The 23,198-nt window shown below is 41.4% G+C and overlaps 1 protein-coding gene across 11 annotated transcripts in view; it reads right to left on the reverse strand.

Annotated features, from left to right (window-relative positions):
- Positions 1–23,198, reverse strand: part of RBMS1 (RNA binding motif single stranded interacting protein 1) — a 221,131-nt gene that overhangs the window by 83,840 nt on the left and 114,093 nt on the right. For 8 of the 11 annotated variants that reach the window (XM_034654617.1, XM_034654613.1, XM_034654618.1 and 5 more), the window contains exon 2: positions 7,553–7,728. In XM_034654617.1, the coding sequence (XP_034510508.1) occupies positions 7,553–7,728 (176 nt within the window). The remainder of the gene's footprint in view (positions 1–7,552; positions 7,729–23,198) is intronic. The other 3 variants (XM_034654614.1, XM_034654610.1, XM_034654616.1) reach the window with 1 other exon arrangement.

Raw genomic sequence — 23,198 nt, forward strand, 5'->3', positions numbered from 1 at the left:
CATGGGCAAGAAGCCATATAATAGTAATAAAAACAAAAGTGGCATGCATTTTCCACGATAAACTGTAGAAAACTCAGCATACCTCAACTTCGCTTTGGGGGAAGGTTTTTTTTTAAGGTATGCCAGTCAATAAAGGAATTTTTTTTAAAAAGACACACTTAATGAGAGAACAAGTATCTTTCTACTACTCTGTGCTTCTGCTGACATCCTTCTCTTTCCCGGTCTTTCAAAGGAATCTGAGAAATAAAAATTTGCTACATAAAGTTTTCAGTAGTCTTATAAAATACAATTTTAAAAAACCTAAAAATTCAGATGGCTTTGGAATACAATACAGCTCCACATGTCCACATCTCAATTATCTGAGATCGTCAATACCAAAGAAAAATATGGCCCGTCGGTCTTTCATCGTTTGGTGTGTGTGAGTTCAATAAAACACAACCACCATCACCACCACCACCATCGCTAAGACACTATACTTCAACTTGCTTGGAAGACAACATTTGAAGAGTAAATTATACTTTAAACAGAGATCACCTCCTTGTATCAGCTTCTAATTGAACCCTACATCAAGAGCTTCAAGTCTGAAAGACTCACGCACCTGACTTTGGAATGATGCCTCATGTAGGCAATAAAACCTTTGGTGTGGTCTTTCATGTCTGTATAGCTATCTGAATACTCAGTAAAGAATCCATGTGGAGTGAGTGAGTGTGTGTGTGTGTGTGTGTGTGTGTGTGTTTCCTCTCTTAAAAAATGCAGTAACTCGGTATGTTCAAGCTTCCTGGACTGAGTCATCTGCAAATACCTGAATGACCTTGGATCACCTGGCTCTACAATCTCTCTTCAATATGGACGTGAGAACCAGCTCTCTTTCAGGTGGAATGATTTTTTCCTACTTCATCACAGGATCATTGCTTTGAACTTTTATCCTCCTCATGTCATGTAACTTCCATAAATTGCAGAAGATTTCATATTTACCTGGGATCAGGATATTAGACCTAGCAGGCCCATTGTTACTTTCAGAGTAAACACTGAAGGTAACTTCATAATTGGGTAAACGTTCATTAATATTCATCTTGTTGGACCGCCTTCACTTTTCATTTTTACCCTGAAAGTAGTCTAATCATTTTGGGTTACAGGGATGATCATTTTATTTCATTTGCAGAGGAAAAACAACTTTTAAGATTTTATTTTTTATATTATTATTATTTATTTGAGAGAAAGAGAGAGCATTCACGGGAGAGCACGAGAGGGGGGAGGGCTGGAGGGAGAAGCAGACTCCCTGCTGAGCAAGGAGGCTGATGTGGGATGCAATCCTGGGACTCCGGGATCATGACCTGAGCCGAAGGCAGGAGAAACAACTTTTAGCAAAAGTGATTTCTAAAAGAAATTTTAGAGCTAAAGAGATAGACAAAGATATACAGAGAAAGAACATAATCATTTCAAGTTGTCCATTTTCCTGATAGTTGCCCTAATTTTTTTTTTCCTGTGCTCTCTCTCTCAGCTACTGCACCTCAAGTTTTCCCTTTATTTTTAGAGCTAAAACCTTACAGTCATTTTTAATCATGCTCAAATCCCGATGTTCCTATCTCCATGACACTCTCGTGCAGTCCCAGCACCTTCTCCTCTTCCTACTTCCTACCACTGCCCTGGGTCAGGGCTGCATCATCTCTCACCTATGAGAGTCTCCTTCTCCATGCCAACCTTCTTACTCTGGGTTGAATTATCATTCTGAGAAGAAGAAAATAAAGAAACATTGGACTATGCTTCTCTTCCACTATAAGCACTAACTCTTCTGCAGCTGAAGGAAAAATGCCGAATTTTTTAGCTTATTATGCAAGGTGCCAACACTATGTCCCCAACCTGTACCCTAACCTGCCTCATTTTCCTCTCTACCCACACTCTTCACTCTGGTCCCTAGAAGCCTTGCTAACTATTAATTGCTGAACGACAGCTATCCACCGAGAATTGTTCATTGTGCTTTCTTTAACACCCAAGCACTGTTCCACCACTTGGACTCTTTCTGAGGCCTGGAGGACACTATTATTTTCACCCTGCGAGGAATCGTCCCTGTCCTTCCAAGTCAAGATGTCCTCTCCTACTGAAAGCAACCCCAATGCCTTGGCGTCAAGGTTAGCAGTCTTCCTCTGACTTCTCACAGAACACTGCACTGATTAAAAACATTTACTTTATTCTGTCTTCACTAGGGTTGGTTGTTTCTGTCTACCTCTGTTGACCATCTTGTTTTTCCGTTTTGCCCCTTTTTTAAGAGTTGTATTATATTCAAAAGAATAAGGCAGACTTGCAAAAAACAGAAAACAAAGGACAGGAAATGAAATGTATTGGGTAAAACAACCTGGGAAATGGATGACATTCAAGAAACATTTCCTTTTAATTAGTAACAGGCTATAATATTGTAAGCTAGATTTAATTTCACATTTACACTGAAATCATGTTTTATTGCACTTTGAAATGAATTAGGTATCTACTGAATGAAAGGACAAAAAAATGGTTGACCAAGACTGTTTTGGAAATGAGAGGAAGGATACATAAGGTAAGAGGAGTGGAAATACCTCATTTTAATATCAATGGACTCTTTTTCCTTTGAAGTAAGTTGTTGATACGCGGAGTTATCTAGACTTTTTCATGAGATGTCAATACTACACTAACCTCTACACTACCAGCCACAGCCAACAGACACACACATGCTCCCGCTGCAAACCAGGAAGAACGATGAACCAGACCTTGCATACAAATATTGTTTTTAAATCTTCAGAAAGGATAGTTTGGACACAATGGAAAATTTTACATGCTATAGTCATTATTATGACAAGAAATAAATTACGAAGCCGAAACCAGTCTTTTCCAAGTGCAAAAAAAAAAAAAAAAAAAAGCCCTAAGAAGAAGGCCGGCAGTTATGCAGCTGTGTTAACATAATCCACTTCCCTGGCTTTCCCAGCTTTCAGGATCAGAATCTGGTCTTTTCCTCCTTAGTTTTAAATGTAGGATTACATATAATTTAAGTTTATTCTAGTAGTTAGGGTTTTGAGGAGCAAAGACACGGGCACAAGGGAGACTAATATTTGTTCAATGACGACTGTGTTCTAGGCAGCAGACCAGCTCCATTCCTCAAATAACTTGATTTAATCCTAATCAAAACCTCAAGATTTAAACCTTATTTGACCCATTTGACAGGCTCCTGAGAATTAGGTACTTGCCGACCACTGTGGTTGGTAACTGGAGGGTACCAAACATTTGCCACGCTGACCACCATGATCTTAGAAAGTAGGTAAGAAATCTACGAAGATGATACACCGGGGCGCCTGGCTGATTCAGCTGGTAAAGCATGAGACTCTGGATCTCAGGGTCATGAGTTCAAGTCCCACACTGGGTGTAGAGTTTACTTAAAGAAATAAATAAAGTCTGAAAGCAAAAAAAACGATGCACTGTCAGCATTATATACTGTCATAGACACGCTGCGGAACAGCGGAACAAGCACTTGGAGAACAGAATGGAATGAAAATAAGATGCTGACTGGGAGGCGGTGACACATAAAAGGAAATTAGGAGAATTTAGTGTGGTCCAAGCATGGAGGAGGCAGCGTGAGCTTCATCTTGGCCTTGAAGAATCAAGAAAGGGAAATGGGGAGGCGCCTGACGAGGCAGCAGCAGGAGCAAATCGTTCTCACTTGTCACAATGTGGGCAGGGACAGAGAAAACATTCAATTCTTCTGGCAGTGAGAAGGAAGAAGAAAGGCCACAGAATCTGCAGGACTTGGGGACTAAGAGGGTAATGGAAAATAGTCAACCACTGCTCCAAGGCTTCTAGGTGAGGAGAGTTAAATTAAGAAACGTCATTGTGTGGAGAGGAAGGAGACCGTGTTGAATTTGAGGTGATAATAGGAGAGTGGAAAACGTGTAGAAAATGGGGGACAGTAGGGAAGAGCCCTGCAGGAAAATGAGGCTAGAGGAGAACGAGCCAAGAACTGAAATCTGAAGAGCAAAGAGTGCTGTACGTCCGGCCTCTGCATAACACGTATCAGAAACACTATCATCACAGTTAAGTATCAAATAAAATACGTGAGATGGAAGATACCAGTGCAGTTTCAGGTGAGAACTTGAAGGCAAAATGCCAAGGGTTACGGTGGCAAAGAAAGTGGAAACAACAAGAGCCCTCGGCTCATCTGTCTAGAAAATTTGCCTGAGAAGTTTGAATGAGAGAAACAAAATGGTACCAAAGTCAAGCAAAGTACCTGTTTGGCTGTATTTTAGAAAAGGGAGAGAATGAAGGCTGTCTGAGGTCCTGGGGTAAGAGATTAATCCTTCCTGTTACCCATATCATTCCGTTCCCTAAACTTGCTGGTTAACTGCGCTGATGTACTTTCTGAGCAGAAAACTTCTCAGAACAGAAGCAAAGTTGCAGCAGCCCACCATAGTCATGAGGCTCCAACCTGATTTCTTGCACACACACCACAATTCAGAAGTTGCCTAGAGCTGGGGCGCCTGGGTGGCACAGCGGTTAAGCGTCTGCCTTCGGCTCAGGGTGTGATCCCGGTGTTATGGGATCGAGCCCCACATCAGGCTCCTCCGCTGTGAGCCAGCTTCTTCCTCTCCCACTCCCCCTGCTTGTGTTCCCGCTCTCACTGGCTGTCTCTGTCAAATAAATAAATAAAATCTTAAAAAAAAAAAAAAAAGAAGTTACCTAGAGCTGGTCCGCTTCTCTCACTAAATCCTCCTGGAGAATGTCTCTACTCTCAACCCATACCGGCTTACCACCATAGCCACTGTCACATCTCCTCCTGGTTGCAGACCAGCCTCCCTCAGCAGCCAGGAACGCAATTGGTTCCCTCCAGCCGGAGCCCTGTCCCCTGACCTTAACCACGCTGACCTGTATTTCCAGGGTCAGGAGTCTCTCTCTGACTCAGGGTGAGGCTGCTTTCTCACTCACTGCCATTTCTTCTAACACACCATGTGAGTATTCTACTCTAAACATAGCTTTTTAAAAATATTTTTTGCTTTCCTCTCCAGTTTTTACAACCCTTATATCATGCTTGCCTTAGACTCGTGCGTTGTTTGAATGGAACTAGGTCGCTACTACAAACATTCTCAGGTATCTTTTCCCATCTTTCTGTTGGATGACCCTCTGAAATAACCAAGCTCCCCCCGCCTGGGGCATAGAGGAACCCAAGTTATTTGTTTCAATTATTGCCCCTTGCGCCATTCATCCCATCGGGTCAATTTGAAATTATAGTGCTAAATTTGTAAGTCTAAAACATTTTTTTCTTTTTTAGACTTCTGAATTTACACCTATCTTTTCTGAGAAGTTTTGATACCGACTTTTCTAAAAAATCTCTAATTATGTCCACTGGGTTTTTTAGGTTGTAGGATGAGTCACTTTTCCCATAGGATGAGTCACATCCATGTCACCAACTAGCAGTCTTTATTGGAAACAATTAAGTCCAGAACAGGAATGCCCTATTTTCTCTCCCTCTCTCTACATTCTAAGACACAAAATTGTCAGCAAGTCAAAACTGGTATTGATTAGAGGCTCTGCGGTAAATAGAATGAAGCTTTCAGCAGATACGGCTGTGTGTCTGGCCTCTGCATTACACAGATCAGGAACACCGTCTTCAGAGTTAAGGATCAAACCTGGGGTTTGCCGATAGTAGGGAAGAGTGACGGTGCCCAAGGTTTATCGCTGCTATTGATAACAGCAAAGAAAGTGAAAACATTACGATAATCCACATACATTAAAGAGACAGAGGACAAAAAAAGGGGTGAATTTTCTAGGAAAAGTGATAAAATGCTCTTCTCTATTGCATGTGGAATATGATTTCATTCAATAATAAAAAAAAAATTACTGGTTTAATTTTTCAAGTACACATTTACGATACATAGAACATGGCATTACTCTGTTAATAACTTTATGGTTATTGAACTCTGTCTCCTTGATGTTAAAGCTCACATGATTCAAAACTAGCTGAGGAACTATCTGTCTTTTGAAATCCTCCCTCCTATCTCTTATACCTCAAAAACTTGAGGGTTTGCTTCATTCTTTTGTTTCCTACAGTTGTATTTTTAGCTCCTGAGACTTTACGGCGCTCTATCTACCTGTAATTATGCTGCAAAAGCATAAGACGGCGCCAGTAAAGACCAGCAGCAGACAAGATAGCAGAAGGCCTATTTGTGGTCTTGAACAGCTGCAAGAGGGCAGGCGCAGCTGGCTGGCCAAGTTCCCTCTGCCTCTAGCCACGCATGACAAACCCCAAGAGCTAGACTTGCTTTCGGTGTAGTGCCTAGCACAGGACCGCCCTGCAAGCAAAGGGCTTCAGTTAAAGTCTGAGAGGGCTGATCAAAAGGGGAACCCAGGAAAGGCACAGGGAGGGTGCTAAGAGCGGTGGCCTTAGGAGAACTCCAGACCCTAAAGGCTACCCTACCACCCACCATCCCACCCTTCTCTCTAAAAACAAAACAGAGCAAAACCACGGCCACCTCCTTATGGAAGGCCAGATGTTACTTTTAGTTCCAGTTTGGAAATACTGCTCAAGTTCTGAAACATTCTTTTTCTTAAAATAATAAGTAATGAATCTGTATTTTTACCCAGGACAACAGACATGAGATGCCATTAATCAGATGTTGAGAAATGGGAGTATTTTTCAGGGACTGGGAAACATTCTCGAGTGGACATTTTCTGCTACAGTTACGTAAACCTCCTTTTTTTGCAAGGGGCCATTACTGTCTTTGGATACATGAAAGATGTTCTATGTGGAGGCTTTTATAGCTCAGAGTGATTAGTCTTCACATAATGCTCCCTGCACCACGCAGTGCTTTCCACTCCTTGATTTAAATTAGTGCTTTCTTACTTAGTGAGTTAACATCATTTGCAAAGTAACATTATTTATATTCTGTTCTTCCACAACATTAGCATATAATGCATATTTACTCTGGAACTTGATGCACACGCACACGCTTCTTCACCAGACTCAGAAAGGGTGGCAGTGAGAAAAGAAATAGGAATTTTGGGAATAAGAAATCCCCAACAGAGGAGGGTGAACAACCCCAACCACAGAGCTGTAGGTGCTGGTGAAGACACAATATTATTTCCTGGCTCAAATTAAGAGTCTTACACACGTTTAACATACAGTTAGACGGTAACTACCTTTCCTACAAACGGTAACAGCTAAAGTTTCCTTATTATGGGACAGACTGGGCCCCAGAGGTGCTACCGCAAAAAAAAAAAAAAAGAAAGAAAAAAGAAAGAAAAAGAAAAAAGAAAAATGAGCAGTCCTAAAAAGAATCCAGCCATAATTTTGCAAAAATTCTCATTTTACTTCTCATATGCCAATAAAGCCAAACTGTACTGAGAAGCTATTCCAGCGTAGTTTGCTACAGGCGTTCTGCTGATGTTAATGCTGTGTCCGAGGACTTAAAACTTGGAAACGGTTCACACTTGTACTAAATGTCTCTTGTAAGACAATTGATACCCCTTTAGAATATGGTGAAGGATAAAAGAACTATCTATCAGCTGAAAACAACCGAGAAGAACAGCTACTTACGGCTGACACAGCTTCACCAGGTCCTGGTCTGTGGTGTTGGGAGGCAGACCCCGGATGTAGAGATTTGTTTTGCTCAGCTGGTCCCATCCTGAGTTGCTACTGCTGCTGCTGTTGTTATTACTGCTGGTGGTGCTGGGGCTGGGAGGGGCCATGGGGTGGGCTGGGACCAGAGACTGCTGAGAGACAAAGATGGGGAGCATTAGAACAGCAGCTGCAAGACACGTAGCGCCATTCACAGGCAGTATGATCACCACCATAGAATGGAAATACAGACCCCCCCCTTAAGCGACTTTCACATGTGCATTTTCATTTACACCTTAGAAAAGACCTGCTCATTCTACAGAAAAAGCCCTCTCCTTCAACATGCAATTAATAATGGGGTTTTATTCACTAAAATATTCTCTACGTGCACCTTAAATCGGGCTAAATTTATGTGAGATGAATGTATTCACACCTTTTAAGGAACACATCTACTGAGACTCAAAATTAACTTGCATGAACTTAGGTGATAATATCATTTTATGATACAGTCATTTAGAAATCACCAGACTTTTGAAAAGGTTTTCAAATTCTGAATAACGTTTGAATGAAAGTTGCTGATAATTTTATCGAGACTCTTGGGGGGAAAAAAAAAAGATTATCCTTCGAGTGTAACAAAGTTTGAGTTCCACCACAATGCTCAAATAAGGCAGACTTCGCCTAGTTCTAAGTCTGGCCACAGCTCCATCGAGACATCTGGATAAGATTCACAGGCATGCTGCCTTTCGCGCGGGCCAACCTTGTGAAATTTAACCCCTGTGAGAACGGTGTAGGACTTGGAAACTTTCCCAGGCCTTGCAGCAAGGAACATAACTTTTCTAAAGCCTGAACCTAGGGCTCAGTGTGGTTTCGCAGTCGGCAGCCACCTAGGAGGAAGGTCTGAAACTGTACTCACACCAGATAATTCTCTGTTAACCGATCGAAAGAAACCACAGTTCTGTGCCCTGTGCCACACACATGACTTTTGAGGAAGTTAAATGGTTCGGTCTGAGATGGAAGTGAGCACACCCTAAAGTGCCCTCAAAGCAAACGCTCAGCAGTTTCATACCGGGACAGGAATTTTTTTCCCCTCGCATCTAAATAATAAATATACTAACCCAAGGACTTCACTTATAGTAACGGTTTGAAAATACAAGAATATAAAATTAGTCCCTAGACATTAAAGACATTTTTTTTTCAAATCTTACAGTTTGATTTTTACAACCATAAACAAACTATTAGGCACATCTAAGACAGTTCAATTCCACTTTGGAAAGTTCAAAAAGCAGAGGACCCCCTTGCAATAAACGTAACCCTGCCTACGTTGCCAGCAATCTCAACCACTCACTATGGATATGACTGCTGCCTGGTTCTGCCGTGGCCACCCTAACTCCACAGTATCCCCCGCCACGCTGGCATCCTCACTAATCTGCACAGGTAACCATGACTTCTTTCCTGTACTATGTACTTTTTATTTTTATTATTATTTTTTTAATGTAGCACCCTTCACATGCTGTATGATCTCCACCACAGAACAGAAATACAGATCCCCTTAAGGGCCCAATGTGGGGCTCAAACTCACAACCCTGAGATCAAGATCTGAGCTGAGACCCAAGAGTCGAACGCTCAACCCACTGAGCCACGGAGGCGCCCCTACCCTGTATTTTTTTCTTCTCACTGCCCAGGGTCCTTGCTAAGATTACTGAGTCCAAACATCACTTTATCTCAAGTGATCGTCTCTTAGAAGGAAAGTAGCAAGAAGGGTTAACAACAGTCAAGGTATAAATGAAGACTGAACTTGAACTGGGAATATCCATATTGCTTAATCCAAGAAAAAAATTACCCAAGATCATATCCTATCAAATCTATTTGAGTTGTGCCCTTAATAAGCAGTTGAACTCATATCCTTTGGTCTCATCTCTGGTTTTTCTCTAGGGGATAGACTCTGCTTTCTAGAAGTACAAGGAAGAGTTAAGCATTGTTCTTGCTGTGCCACAGGTGGCATCAGATAATCCGGCCATACCACACAATGGCCTGCGTTCCTTCTCCAAAATCACTCAATACAACTCGTGCTAGTTGCTCCTTGCAATTAGCCAGGCATCCCCTGGTTGTCATTTCAGTTCAGAACAGAGGTGCTGGAAAGCAACACACACACCTGTTCCCCATCCCAAGCCTTTGATTTACACAAAGAACTTCTATCTAGGCAAGGCTGAATTTTTTTCTTAAATCGTCTTTGATTAATGTCCGAGAACCTGTCTTTGCCACAAACCACAGTTCCTCATAGTAGGAGCCAGTATCTTCAGTGCGGCTCTTGGGAGGTGGAACAGGGTCACCTCCACGGATAAGCCCTGCAGAAGTCTGAGAGAGGCCGTGGACCTGCTCTATCCCCACCTCTCACTAGCATGAGGCCAGTGTGAAGCAAATGAATCATCAGAGGGTTTAAAGACTGCATTCCAGGGGCACCAGGGTGGCTCAGTTGGTTAAGCATCTGCCTTTGGCTCAGGTCATGATCCCGGGGTCTTGGGATCGAGCCTCGTGTCAGGATCCCTGCTCTGTCCCTCCCCCTGCTTGTGTGCTCTGTCAAATAAATAAATTAAAAAGAAAAAAAAAAAAAGACTGCATTCCAAGTTTGCATCAGCTCTAACCTCTTCTCTGGGGTGGAAAGTGGAGTGCCAGGTGTGGACTTGTAGGATTAAAAGAAACATTTGGGGGTATGATTTACTGAGAGATTATTTGGACATGAAAGGAGTAGGTTTATGTGTTTCTTTTTGGCAAAAGCAGAACCATGATTTACATCTCAGAATCTACATAGCTGATTTAATATATCTTTGACAGGCCTCTACATTTATTACAGTAATATTTTCTCACTCTGGGAAGTAGGTGTGGCTCATACACAGCCTGCCCCTGCTTCCCCTCCATTCTGCCCTATGGTGGAAGGTCTCCTAATATTCTGATCACAGGTGCGAGACAGCAGTTTCTGAATGTGCCCTGAGGAGGATGACTGGCCTCTGTTGAATTCTATACAGAACAAGCTCAAATTAAAATGTTATCTAATATCAACTATATTTCTCAGAACTAGCTGAAGACAGCTTCTTCTAGGTTACCAATTTTCTATTTTCTGCTGTAGAAAATTGTAGATCAAAGAGTAGGTGTGTAAAACTCATTGAAATTAACAACTGAAATCCTAATAAAGATTGGACACGTTTAAAGAAGAAAATTCAAACATAATTAAGCTGTTTATTTCTAAATGTTCAGAATGGGTTAATGATAAGTGCAATAATTTGAGTACCCTTACTGTTGTATACGACGTGTTCAATATATGCCACCAGGCTAAGTGCTTTATGTGTGTTATCTTCCCTCATCCAATGAGGGAGCTACATCATTGTTCTCCCATTCTGCAGATTAGGAAACTGAGTCTCAAGAGAGGTTCAGTAATATGCCATGGTCACACATGTAAGATGGCAGGGCTGGAATCGGAACCCAGCTCTGTTGGACAAAGCCAGAGCCCTCAAACAGTACCGTACATGGTACACGAGAACCATGCATATCCTAAATGTGCTATTCGTATTATTTCATTTAGCTGTGCCCATCCTTCATGCAATCTAAATATTAAACTCAAGTTTCCCTGAAATGGGACACTTAATACCACTGGTGGCTATGCATACATGTATGGTTTTTTTTTTTTTTAGAAAGACAAAGGTGCCCTTAATTTAAAGAACACACAGTCAGCTTGTGTGTGTGTGTGTGTGTTTAAAGAAGTCAGCTTTTAAAAAGTTAGTTTTTAAAATTCTACCTTATATTTTTATTAGCAAAAGAATTCGGCAAATTTTGAAAGGAACACCACATTACTGCTGAACACCAGAGTCAGCATTTTAGAACAGCCAGACTTAACCAGTGAAGACTTAAACTCTTACTCCCAGATTAAAATGCAACTGAAATGTAAACACTGACAATTCTTTCACTCCAACTTCACAGCTCTGACCAATTTAAAACAGTAACACTTTGTAGCTATATGCTGAACAGCACAAAGGGTAAACTTAAAAAAATTTAAAAAGCTTACCAAATGATAATACTTTNACTTTTCCAATATTTTTCCCCGTTTTCATCCCTGGTTTTTTTTTTTTTTTTTTTTTTTTAAATCCTGCCTCTCAATACCCCTCAAGCTTCCCTGGAGTTTGAAAAGGGTTCCTGTCCCCATTCCCATCCGCTGTCCCCTTGGATGAAGTTTGTGGCTAATTTACACAAATTCAACCTAATTAAGGACCTTGGTGCCTGGCTGACCCCAGGAGAACGCTGACCCACCCCACAAGAGCCTAGCAGTCGATCTCAGCCTCCTCTGGCCTAATTTCACCGCTCCAGATAAGGCAAGCCAGCTACCCATCAAACTCTCTATCCAAGGGCAGGGAAAACAAACTAATTCAGTTTTCACAATAACAGTACCTGGGCTTCATCTGCATGCCAAAACGGATAGAAAAACAAAGTTGGTGGTGAATAAATGGACCGGCTGTCCTGGCAGACCCTCTCTGCACCCCCTGCAGGAGTGGGTGTGGGCACCATTAGGAAGAGTGCCTGTCAGCAATCAGGGAGGACTTCCTGTGTGGACGGCCCTGAGGCCTCCATCCCGCCAGGAAGGCCCACTGGCCTCCTACACTCAGACAGGATGATCGACAACAGGCGCGCGGCAACTACACGCGCAGCAGGCCTATTTCCCTTCCCATCACATCACCCCCACTCCGAGGCCACACTAAGCAGACTCTCGTACAGAAATACAAGTCTAAAGGTTGTTTACGAAAAAGGCAAAACCAACCAGTGGTGAACTAAAATATATCAGTAATCATGCATTGTTGGTAGACTTCTGTTCAGCAAAGACAATGAATAAAAATGAAAATCTGACATTAAAAATTCTATTGTCTCATTTCCTCCCTCATACGAATAGGCTACAAGAACCGTGTTCCAACCAATCTCAGAGCGGCAGCTCTCCTCCCTCCCCCTTAGTCACTGACGTCCCCGGGGACTCTAATACGTTTTGAGGGGAAACCTAGAATCTGCCTTTTAATCGCCCTGAAGACTTCGTTAAGGCTATCAACCTTTCAGTTTAAGAAGGTTATAATCCAAAATCCATAATCTCCATTGCCACCTTGCCACACTGCGGGCACATGCACGCATGTGCGTACGTACACGCACACGCACACCACCTCCATCACCCCACTCCCACTCCAAACAGCAGGGAGGTTTCACACATCTACTATTTCCTTAATCCAGAAGCAAAATAACCACTAGAGTTGCTCCTGAGCGCAGACAGAAGTTACGGAACATCATCATCTTTCACCAGGAAACAGCACATTACCAACCCTGCCATGAACTGAGCACTGTGCGGAGACACTATATACCACACTGATTCCACACACTGGCTCCTCTCCATAAAGCTTTCAAGATGTAAAAGGAATTGAACAATTTGAGGGAATTATCGAAAGGGGAGAGGGAGCATCCAAATGGTACAGTTTCACCACATTTTCTTTGTTTTCTTTTAGACATCTGAGTGGCTCAAAGAGGGCCAGGAATAGCGGCTGTGAAAGATAAAGTTCCTGGCACAGGGAGCTGGGAAAGTACGCACAGCTGAGAAGTGGGCGGTGAATCAGTGAGAGATGAGAAACTGGCCAGGAAGCAGATGTGCTTCCGGGTAGGCCAGGATGGGAGAGATCACCTGTATTAATGAAGAACAATAGTGCCCCTTCACACACACAGACTCTTACTTACCCATCATGTGGGAGAGAGGGCCAAAGGGCAAATATCAATTAGTCCCATTGGATGCTAGGATATCGGGGCTTAAAATCACATGGCTAATTAGTTCATGAAACTGGTTTTCATAGAGCCACTATCCCTTCTTTGAAAACAAGTGTTGTAGCCTCTAAGACTATGAAACTGAGAAACAGATTATTCAATATTTCTTCTTGGGTTATGTGTATCAAGGGAGAGGGCCATGTTGTCATGCAAGCTATTAAAATAAAACTAAAACTAAAAATTTCCAATATACTTCACAATTAATATTCTCCAAAATACTTACCAAGCTGATCCTTGGATGTAAAGCTCTACTCTCTACATAGAAATCTCTTTACCTAAGTCCATGAATAAAGCATCATTTTCTTAAGCTTCAGATAAAAGAAACAAATTTAAAGCTTGCATTGAATAAGATAAGTATCTGCTGTATGAAACATAACTGAATGAATGGACAGAGACCATGTCATAGAAGTAAAAATAAACAACAGAGCGAAGTCCTTAGAAATGAAAACGGCTTAGAAAAGCTTTTTGGGGTGGACAGGGTGGTTGTGAAGGAGGTAAAAAGAAAGGGCAAGCAGGTGTTGAAAATCTATAGTAGAAAACGTACCTTAGACACACTGTGTGATTTCTGAGGTCAAAGTCTCCTCCAACGCCCCATAAAAGAACTAGATGCCTTATCATCCAAATATCTTTTAAAGATCTGGTTTGGGCTCCAGCACGCAAATCAGCTCCATTGTTTGGTTCTCTCTAAAGGTTCCGCCAAGAATCCCACAGATGCCCCAAGTTGCCTACTGAGAACTCTGGGCCAAGGAACACACCAGAGTTCTTGTGCTATTGTTCCTTTTAGTGTTTGTGACAGTTTTTATAAAGGGGGAGAAAGCTAAAAAATGACCCCAAAACCCCATAAATATAGTCCACTCCTCTTTGACAAAGGAGCGAAAGCAATACAATGAAGCAAGGACAGTCTCTTCAACAAATGGTGCTTGAACAACTGGACACCTGCATGCAAAAACAAGAATCTAGACACAGACCTTACACCCTTCACCAAAATGAATTCAGAGAGAATCACAGACCTAAATTTAAAATGCCCACCTGTAAAACTCCTAGAAAATAACATAGGAGAAAACTCAGATGACCTCAAGCATAGTGATAACTTTTTGGGTACTATACCAAAGACAAACTCCATAAGTAATTGGGGGGTGGACTTCATTAAAATTAAAAACTTCTGTGCTGCAAAAGAAAAATCCAAGAGAATGAGAAGATGAGCCACAGAATGGGAGAAAATATTTGCAAAAGACAGGTGTGATAAAGGACTGTTATCCAAAATATACAAAGAACTCTTAAAATTCAACAATAAGAAAACAAACAACCCAATTTAAAAAGGGGCTGAAGACCTTAACAGAAAACTTACGGAGGAAGATATACGAATGGAAAATAAGCATATGAAAAGATGCTCCACATCATGGTCAACAGGAAACTGCAAGTTCAAACAATATACGGATACTATTATACGCCTACTAGGATGGCAAAAATCTGGAACGCTGACAATAGCAAACGCTGGGGAGCACACAGAGCCTCAGGAATTCTTGCACACTGCTGGGAGGAGTGCAAAATGGTAGAGCCACTTTGAAGACAGACTGACAGTTTCTTACAAGACTGAACATACTCTCATTATACCATCTAGCAATTGTGCTCTTCACTATTTACCTAAAGGAGTTGAAAACTTATGCCCACACAAAAACCTGCAGCAGACAAATACAGCAGCTTTATTCATAACTGTCAAAACTCGGAAGCAACAAAGACGCCCTTCAGTAAGTAAAAGGGTCAATAACCAGTGGCACGTCCAGGCAAGGGGCTAGTATTCAGTGCTGAAAAGACATGAGTTACCAATCCACGGAAGACATGGAGGAACCTTAAATGCATATTACTAATGAAAGAAGCCAATTTGGAAGGCTGCATTTTATGTGGTTCCCACTTACATGACATTCTGGAAAAGATAAAACTATGGAGACAGTAAAAAGACCCGCAGTTGGTTGCCAGGGGCTAGGCAGAGGGAGGGAAAAACAGGCAGAGATGAGTTTTTGGTTAATGCAACGATTCTACATGCTACTATAATCGTGGACACATATTCTTATACATTTGTCTAAACTCAGAAAATGTACACCAAGAACGGACCCTAAGGTAAACTTCTAACACGCTGGGTGAGTTGGGTGTGTCTATGCAGATTCAACCTTGGGGGAAAAAATGTGCCATTCTGGTGAGTGATGCTGATAATAGGAGAGATTATACATGTGTGGGGGCAGGGGTATGTGGGAAAGCTGTGTACCTCCCTCTAGATTTCATTGTAAACCTAAAACTGCTCTAAAAAATAGTCTTTTAAAAACGACATAAAGAGGGGTGCCTGGGTGGCTCAGTCGTTTAAATGTCTGCCTTTGGCTCAGGTCATGATCCTGGGGTCCTGGGATTGAGCCCCCCATTGGGCTCCCTGCCCAGCGGGGAGTCTGCTTCTCTCTATCCCTCTGCTCATGCTCTCTCTAAAATAAATAAGTAAAATCTTAAAAAAGAGAGAAAAAATGACATAAAGATAGACTGGAGGCATTAGATATAATTTATTCACCAGAAAACTGCAGGGCCAAGAAAGTAAGGGAGGAGCTTAATGCAATGGGCTCAAAACTTTCTTACCAGAAAGAATATTCATTAGGAAGGGAAAACATTTTTTATAGTAACTTTTTAAATTTTATTATTGAAGTATAGTTGACACACAACATTATATTAGTTTTAGGTATATAACACAGTGATTTAACAATTCTATACCCTATGCGATGCTCACCATGGTAAGTGTAGTTACTATAAGTCACCATACGATGTTTTGACAATATTATTGGTTATATTCCCTATGCTGTATTTGTCATCACCATGATATATTTATTTTACAACGGGAAGTCTGTACCTCTTAAATCCCCTTCACCTATTTCACCCATCCCCCACCTGCCTCTGTTCTGACAACCACCATTCTGTTCTCTGTTTTTATGAGCCTCCTTCTATTTTTTTTTGTCTCTGTTCATCTGTTTGTTTTTTAGATTCCACATGTAAGTGAAATCATATGGTATCTGACTTATTTCACTTAGCATAATACCCTCTAGGTCCATCCATATTGTCACAAATGCCAAAATTTTATTCTTTTTTACAGCTGAGTAATATTCCATTGTGTGTGTGTATCACATCTTCTTCCATTCATTTATCGAAGGACACTTAGGTCACTTGCATATATTGGCTATTGTAAATAACGCAGAAATAAACACAGACACGCATCTATCTTTTCAAGTTAGCGATTTTGTTTTCCTCAGGTAAATATCCAGAAGTAGAATTACTGGATCATATGGCACCTCTATTTTTAGTACTTTGAGAAACTTCCATACTGTTGTTCACAGTGGCTGCATCAATTTACGTGCATGAGGGTTCTCTTTTCTCCACATCCTCACCAAAACTTATTTGTTGTCTTTTTGATACCAGCCATTCTGACTGATGCAAGGTGCTGTCTTGTGGTTTTGATTTGTATTTCTCTGATGATTAGTGATGTTCAGCATCTTTTTGCGTGTCAAGGAAGGAAACACCTTTAACAGTGAGCTCCTGGCCTTACATCCCGCATCACATATAATGGTGCAATATGGCACAGTTTCTAAAAGAAAGTAAGAGTTCAACAAAGAGAAGATCAGGGATGAAAGGGCCTCGGTCAGAAAGGATGAGGAAGGCTTCACAGAGGGGTATATGTGGCTAAGTGAGCTAAATGTTGACGGCAAGTCCTTAAGCATTAGATAAATGGCAGTCTTGAAGGGGGTTAGGTATAGAGGAGAGAGGACAAGAGCCAACAAAGACACAGACAGAAAGGATCATTGCCCATGAATGTCAGTGAAAAGACCAACGCAGGTCAGCTAGGACAAGCTGATGTTTGAGGAAGGGAAGGGACGGGAGGACGGTACTAGAAAGGTAGAAGGATAACCCAGAAATCAAGAGAGAATATGGACATGATATCACAATTATACAGAGGTCTCCTGGTAGAAAAGAAAATTTAAAGATGGTAAATGATAGAGGATAATTTGTAAAACGAAGGAAATTCTTCCCCCTCCTCTCTCTGAAAAGGTATATAGAAAAGAAAAATTAGTGAATGGAATTGTCTGAATATCTGGATTCAAATCCTGCCTTGGCGAGTAACTGGAACATCATCTGTGGGCAGCTCAGCTCCTCATCTGGGAAACAAGCAGGTTAGATTACATGATTTCTATGTTCCCTTCCAGCCTCCAAATTCTAAGGCTGGATATTCCTCCAGCTAAGACATATCAAAACAGAACCCAGACAGGCCCTTGGGTCCTCTCATCTCTCTGCCAAATAGCCAGGGAAATGGAGCAGGAGGTTAAACTGGCAGCCCCAAGAAAGAAGAATTAACACTTTGCATCGTGCAGCTGGAAGACATGGTAATCACACTGCTGTCACGTTTCCCTACCCCGCTTAGGCCAAGCACAGATTCTCTATTTAGTCACAGATGATTATGAGAAAATATTATAAATATATAAGCTATACTAAAATTACAACTAAAGCTCAAAGGACCAAATTGTTTTAATTACATAATATTCAGAGTTCCCCAAATCGGAATGTTCTTAAGGTAAAAATACTATAGCTGAAATCACTTGAATAGCAGATCCGTCAAGACTTCATGTTGGTTAACAGTCCAGCTCTTTGTGTTTCAACATGTAATCCATACAAAAAGTTGCATTTCACATTCTATTTAATCTCTTATATAGAAAAGGACCATGTAATAGCTCCAAGATCATCTTAAAAGAAAATTCATAACAATAAGCAAATTACACCCCAAACAACCAGCAATTAGAACTCGGTAAACATAAAATCCCGCCCAACTTCAGGTGTGACGTTAGTTACTCTTCTGGATTCTGAATGCTGGTGGGTGGAGTGTGTTTTTTTTCCTCCCTCTGAGCCCCCAGTGAGGAATTTTCAGATCTACACCAGTTTTCTTCCTCAACACAGAGCCTTGTGCAAGAGACAAGAACAAACTCTCCTTTTCCTTTATACTCAAAATAAGTTGAAAAAATAAAACTTCCTAAGGGAAGTGCAGCATTGCCTTTATCATGACAGTTCAGAACACCTCTGCAATGTTCTGATTTCCTGCCTCACCCCAATGCAGTTAGGATTCCAGCGTTGACAACTTCCTTCCAGCTGTTTTTAACAGTCTATGTACAGTACAGTTTGTATTTCTTGTAAGTAAAGAATTACTGCTGAGATTGCAAAGTCCTCAGGGTGGAAATTACCTATTTTAAAATATTGTTTCTTCACATTAAACAATACTTATTGAAAGTACTGTAAAGCGGTTAACTAAACATTAAATGGAGAAAAATTATACAAGTCAGCTTACCACAAAAAACCCCAAATGAATGTATTCACTTTTTTTTTTTTTTTTAAGATGTAAAGGGCCATGCGAATGACCTTGCAGGCATGGGTTTCATAAACTAACCCCTGGAGAAAAAAGTGTTATCTTTACTTGCAGGAAACTAAATAAGTATTTAAAATCTCCCTATAAGAGGGGCGCCTGGGTGGCGCAGTCGTTCAGCGTCTGCCTTCCGCTCGGGGCGTGATCCCAGCGTTCTGGGATCGAGCCCCACATCAGGCTCCTCCGCTATGAGCCTGCTTCTTCCTCTCCCCCTCCCCCTGCTTGTGTTCCCTCTCTCGCTGGCTGTCTCTGTCAAATAAATACATAAAAATCTTTAAAAAAAAATCTCCCTATAAGAATTTTAAAAATGAAATCTTAATCTGACACTGTTGTGATTTGTACATAGCCGAAGTAAAACATCATCACAGGAAAATTTTCTGAGTTAATACAACTCAAAAAATTAATGAATACATTCATTTCTTCCTCATGATAAAATCCAGCAGCTTACATCTGATACATGGTGGATAATTAGTACAGAACAGCTCTTTATTAGGTTTCTCTGTGTATCCCTATGTAAATTGTGTGAGAGAGAGAGACAGACAGACCGACCCTGTTTGGGGGTAAACAGGAGGCGGAGATGCTTGTCTCTAAGATACATTGTCTCTGATGTATCTGAGATACATTGTCTAACTGTGTCTGAGATATACTGTCCCTGTTACAAAGCACAGTGGCTTTTTATTTTAAATTTCTTTTTTCCCTGAAATCCACCTCAAAAATTCAGTTTTTGCCTGAGCTCACAACCCTGTATACACTTACAGGCAAAACTATATAAAACTGAAACAGAAATATCGTGAAACAGTTATTTTCCTTTACCATATTCAATGCACCATAAGGTTATCTTTTCTTCTCTATTTCCCTAACAAAGAAAGCTGGTGGTGACCTACTAAATGGATCTGAGACCCCACTAATACTGTCACTTGCAGATTAAAAACCAATGGTCTGCTGCAATTCTCAAACCCTGATGCACATATGAACCACTACTCAGTCATTTCGGGTGGGGCCAGGATTGTGCATTTCTACCAAGGTTCTGGGTGACGCCCGTGCTTAAGGGCAGGGCTCAAGGCAGTGCTCTCGGGTGTGTAAGGATGAATTTTAGAAAGGTTCCCTTCACGCTTCAAGAAGGAACAAGCTGCAGCTATTCACAAAATGAGATAAAAACCTTTGTCTGATTTCCAATCCAGTATCTGCTCAGAATCACGAAATGTTGGCAATGAGAGAAGACATCAGAGATAATGCAATCTAATAATTCTCAACTGGAAGTATAACAGAATCTTGAGACAGTTGTGGTGGGGGGAGGGGGGGAAGGTTGCAGTATTTTCATTTTTATCAAAGGGAGCTTGGCTTTAATAATATTGAGAAACAATGACCTAATCTAACCCTCACCCCAGAGAAGTCAAAGCGTATATCCAAGGTCATACAGCTAATTCAAGGCAAAACTAGGTCTCCATTCCCACCACTGCTGTCAAAAGGCACCAGCCCTTGTTTGCTGAAAGGACTGTAGCAAAAATGATGGTACATGCCAAGTTTTCTTAATGAGTTTTAAAAAGGAAAATTGATATGCTAGTCTTGTTAAGCCATCACAGAAAAAGTACATATTTTGTATAGCCTCTTCTATGCCTCATATTTCATCTACTGTCAACTTCTAGATGAGTTATTTGGATGTCCATGTGTATGCTAGACATCCAGTTTCTTGCTTAAAAAAAAAAAAGAAAAAAAAAGAAAAAAGAAAAAGGAAACTCACACCGATCTATTAAATTTATAATTCAAAATTCCTAAAAATTAATAAGAATGGCACCACTTCTATCTCTGTATATAGTAAAAATTTGTGATTAGCAACCACGATCATTATCTGCACCATGTATCTCCAAGAAGATACAATAATCAAACAGATTAATTACAGCAGTTTGTTGCCTTTCTGTCAGAGAAGTACATTCAGGGTCAACTGGTAATTTAACAGGCTGAGATGAGAAACCTTTGAAGAATCACCAGAATTGTCCACATCCTGTCTGATTTCCCTATATATGTCACCAATTCATACACCTAAATGAGTAACTTCAACCTCTCAATTTCCGTACCAAGAAAAAAAGAGAGGTTTGTACAACTTTTCCTTTTGTGTATTCCAGCGTTGGCTTTTATCCCAAAGCTTCACGATGGTTATGTTCATCTTAATTCTCTAAGATGAGCTGATTTTCCTCCAGAAGTCCCAAAATGTATGCGAACCCTGCTCCCGGTGGCTCGCCGGTATACTCTGGAAAACTTAACTCTCTCGAGCTGATTAAACATTTCCCCATTTTTGCAGGTACAAGCTTTCGGACACGTCAGAGCTCTCTTCATTGATACTACTTATTAGGACTGACTATCCACTGCTCCTAATGCTTGAGACCGGCCCTTCTTTCAGGGAACCGGCCCGCGCACTCCTGTCCAATCATTTCAGGGGCGATGCTACCAGCCTTGGGGCATGAAGATGCCTTAGAGTCTAAGCAGCTCGGATGCTGGCAAGGTTCATCCCTCTCTTCATCTCTCCCCAAGCAGATGAAGTGAAGGAGAACTGCATATTCTGCGGTAAGCAGACTCTGGGAAACGGCTTCAGTATTTACGTAAACCAGATGCAATGCTTTTCTCTTTTAGTCTTACAATTATTTCACAATACTCCTTGTTTAGAGTAGGGAGTTATTGCTCAAGAAGAAAAGGACTGAAGCTACTAATCTTCCCGAACACCTTCTTATTTTCTGTGGCTAAAGTTAATCACAACGCATCAGCTGCATCACCTTTACCAAAATGAGCTAAATGTACACATGGCTAGGTATTAAAATTTCAGAGGGAGTTTCCTTTCCAAGGAACCTTGGGCAATAAAGTTCTGCCGCTCTATAAAGGACAACCAGAACCTCCGTGGGGCGGCGGGGGTGGGGTGGGGGGGAGTCAGAGGGGAGGCTCACACTCCCCACAGCAGCACAGCACTTAGGGACTACACCTGAGCTTTACCAATCCCTTTTTCTTCTCATTATGTTTACTTTCACTATAATGTCAAATAAAATATCTTTTATCTTTGTTGCACGTAATCAAACATGCGATCTTTCACTCTCAATCACAATCCCAGATTAACCTAATTTATTAGTGACAAATATCCAAATTGGGTTTCATAAATCTCTGCCCTTCTAAATAAATGCACAGAACAAGAAAACAACACCATCCCTTCCCACAGATAACAAAGAAACATTCATAAAGAAAATCACGTCTACATGGAAACTGGCTTAAGAGACTCTACACACAATGACCAGTGACAGACCAGCTCTCTTCCTCCCCTTCGCCACCCCCCCCCCCAAATCCGAAGCAGCCAGTGAGCACTTCCAGCACAGGAAAGGTGGCCCAAACTCTGCAGTGGCCCCCTGCCCAGACACAGCAGACAGGAACAAAGACCAGGTGTGGCCTGCAGCTCTGCCATGTCTCTGAAGTTACTGATTACAAAGCAGTGGAATCAAAACTTCAGAGCACTCCCAGGTTATCAAATCATTTTGCAAAAAAGGAAAAAATGCAGGAGGGGAACACAATTTTTAAAATTTCTGTTTCTCCATACAAACAGCATCACAGATCCTAAAATTCAAGTTCTCTGGATTTTTTTCTTCTTTTTATATTTTGGACTAAATTTAATCTCAAAACAGTACTCTCTGCCCAATTTAAAAACCAGAGTGTAGAGGGGCACCTGGGTGGTTCAGTTAGTTAAGCATCTAGCTTTGGCTCAGGTCATGATCCGAGGGTCCTGGGATCGAGTCCGCATTCCGTTCCCTGCTCAGCGGGGAGTCTGCTTCTCCCTCTCCCTCTGCCCCCACCCCTGGGCTTGCGCGTTTGCGCGTTCTCTCTCTCTCAAATAAATAAATAAAATCTTTAAAAAAATCAGAGTGTAGAGCAAAAGAATGAATTAAGAATGGTGAATTTTATTTTAAAGATCTGCATCAGGCACTGTAACTTCTAACACGGAAAAAAAAAAAATAGGAACAAACAGGTAGGCTGCCTTTTCTACACTGTGGCCAGGAAGCAGAAGCGATAGGTCCACACCTCAGTGGCAGAGGACAGCAACAGCGGCTTCACACTCCTCCCTGCAACCCCGTACTTGCTCCCAGTTACATAAGAACTGTTCAAAGTAAAATGTCACCCTACTTTTAGAAGAACTTCCATCACCAAGCAAATTAAGAAGATACAAGCTAAAGGATAGTTTAATCCTGCCTGGATATATTTTTTAAAAGGCAATACACAAGTTGTAAATACTGGGGTCAGAATCTGTCCCTAAAACCTTGGACAGGTAGGCTCACTCTGTTGTCCCTGGAAATAAATGTGGGGACTTTGCCTGCATGA

The sequence above is a fragment of the Ailuropoda melanoleuca genome, chromosome 2, assembly GCF_002007445.2.
Source record: "Ailuropoda melanoleuca isolate Jingjing chromosome 2, ASM200744v2, whole genome shotgun sequence".
NCBI lineage: Eukaryota > Metazoa > Chordata > Mammalia > Carnivora > Ursidae > Ailuropoda > Ailuropoda melanoleuca.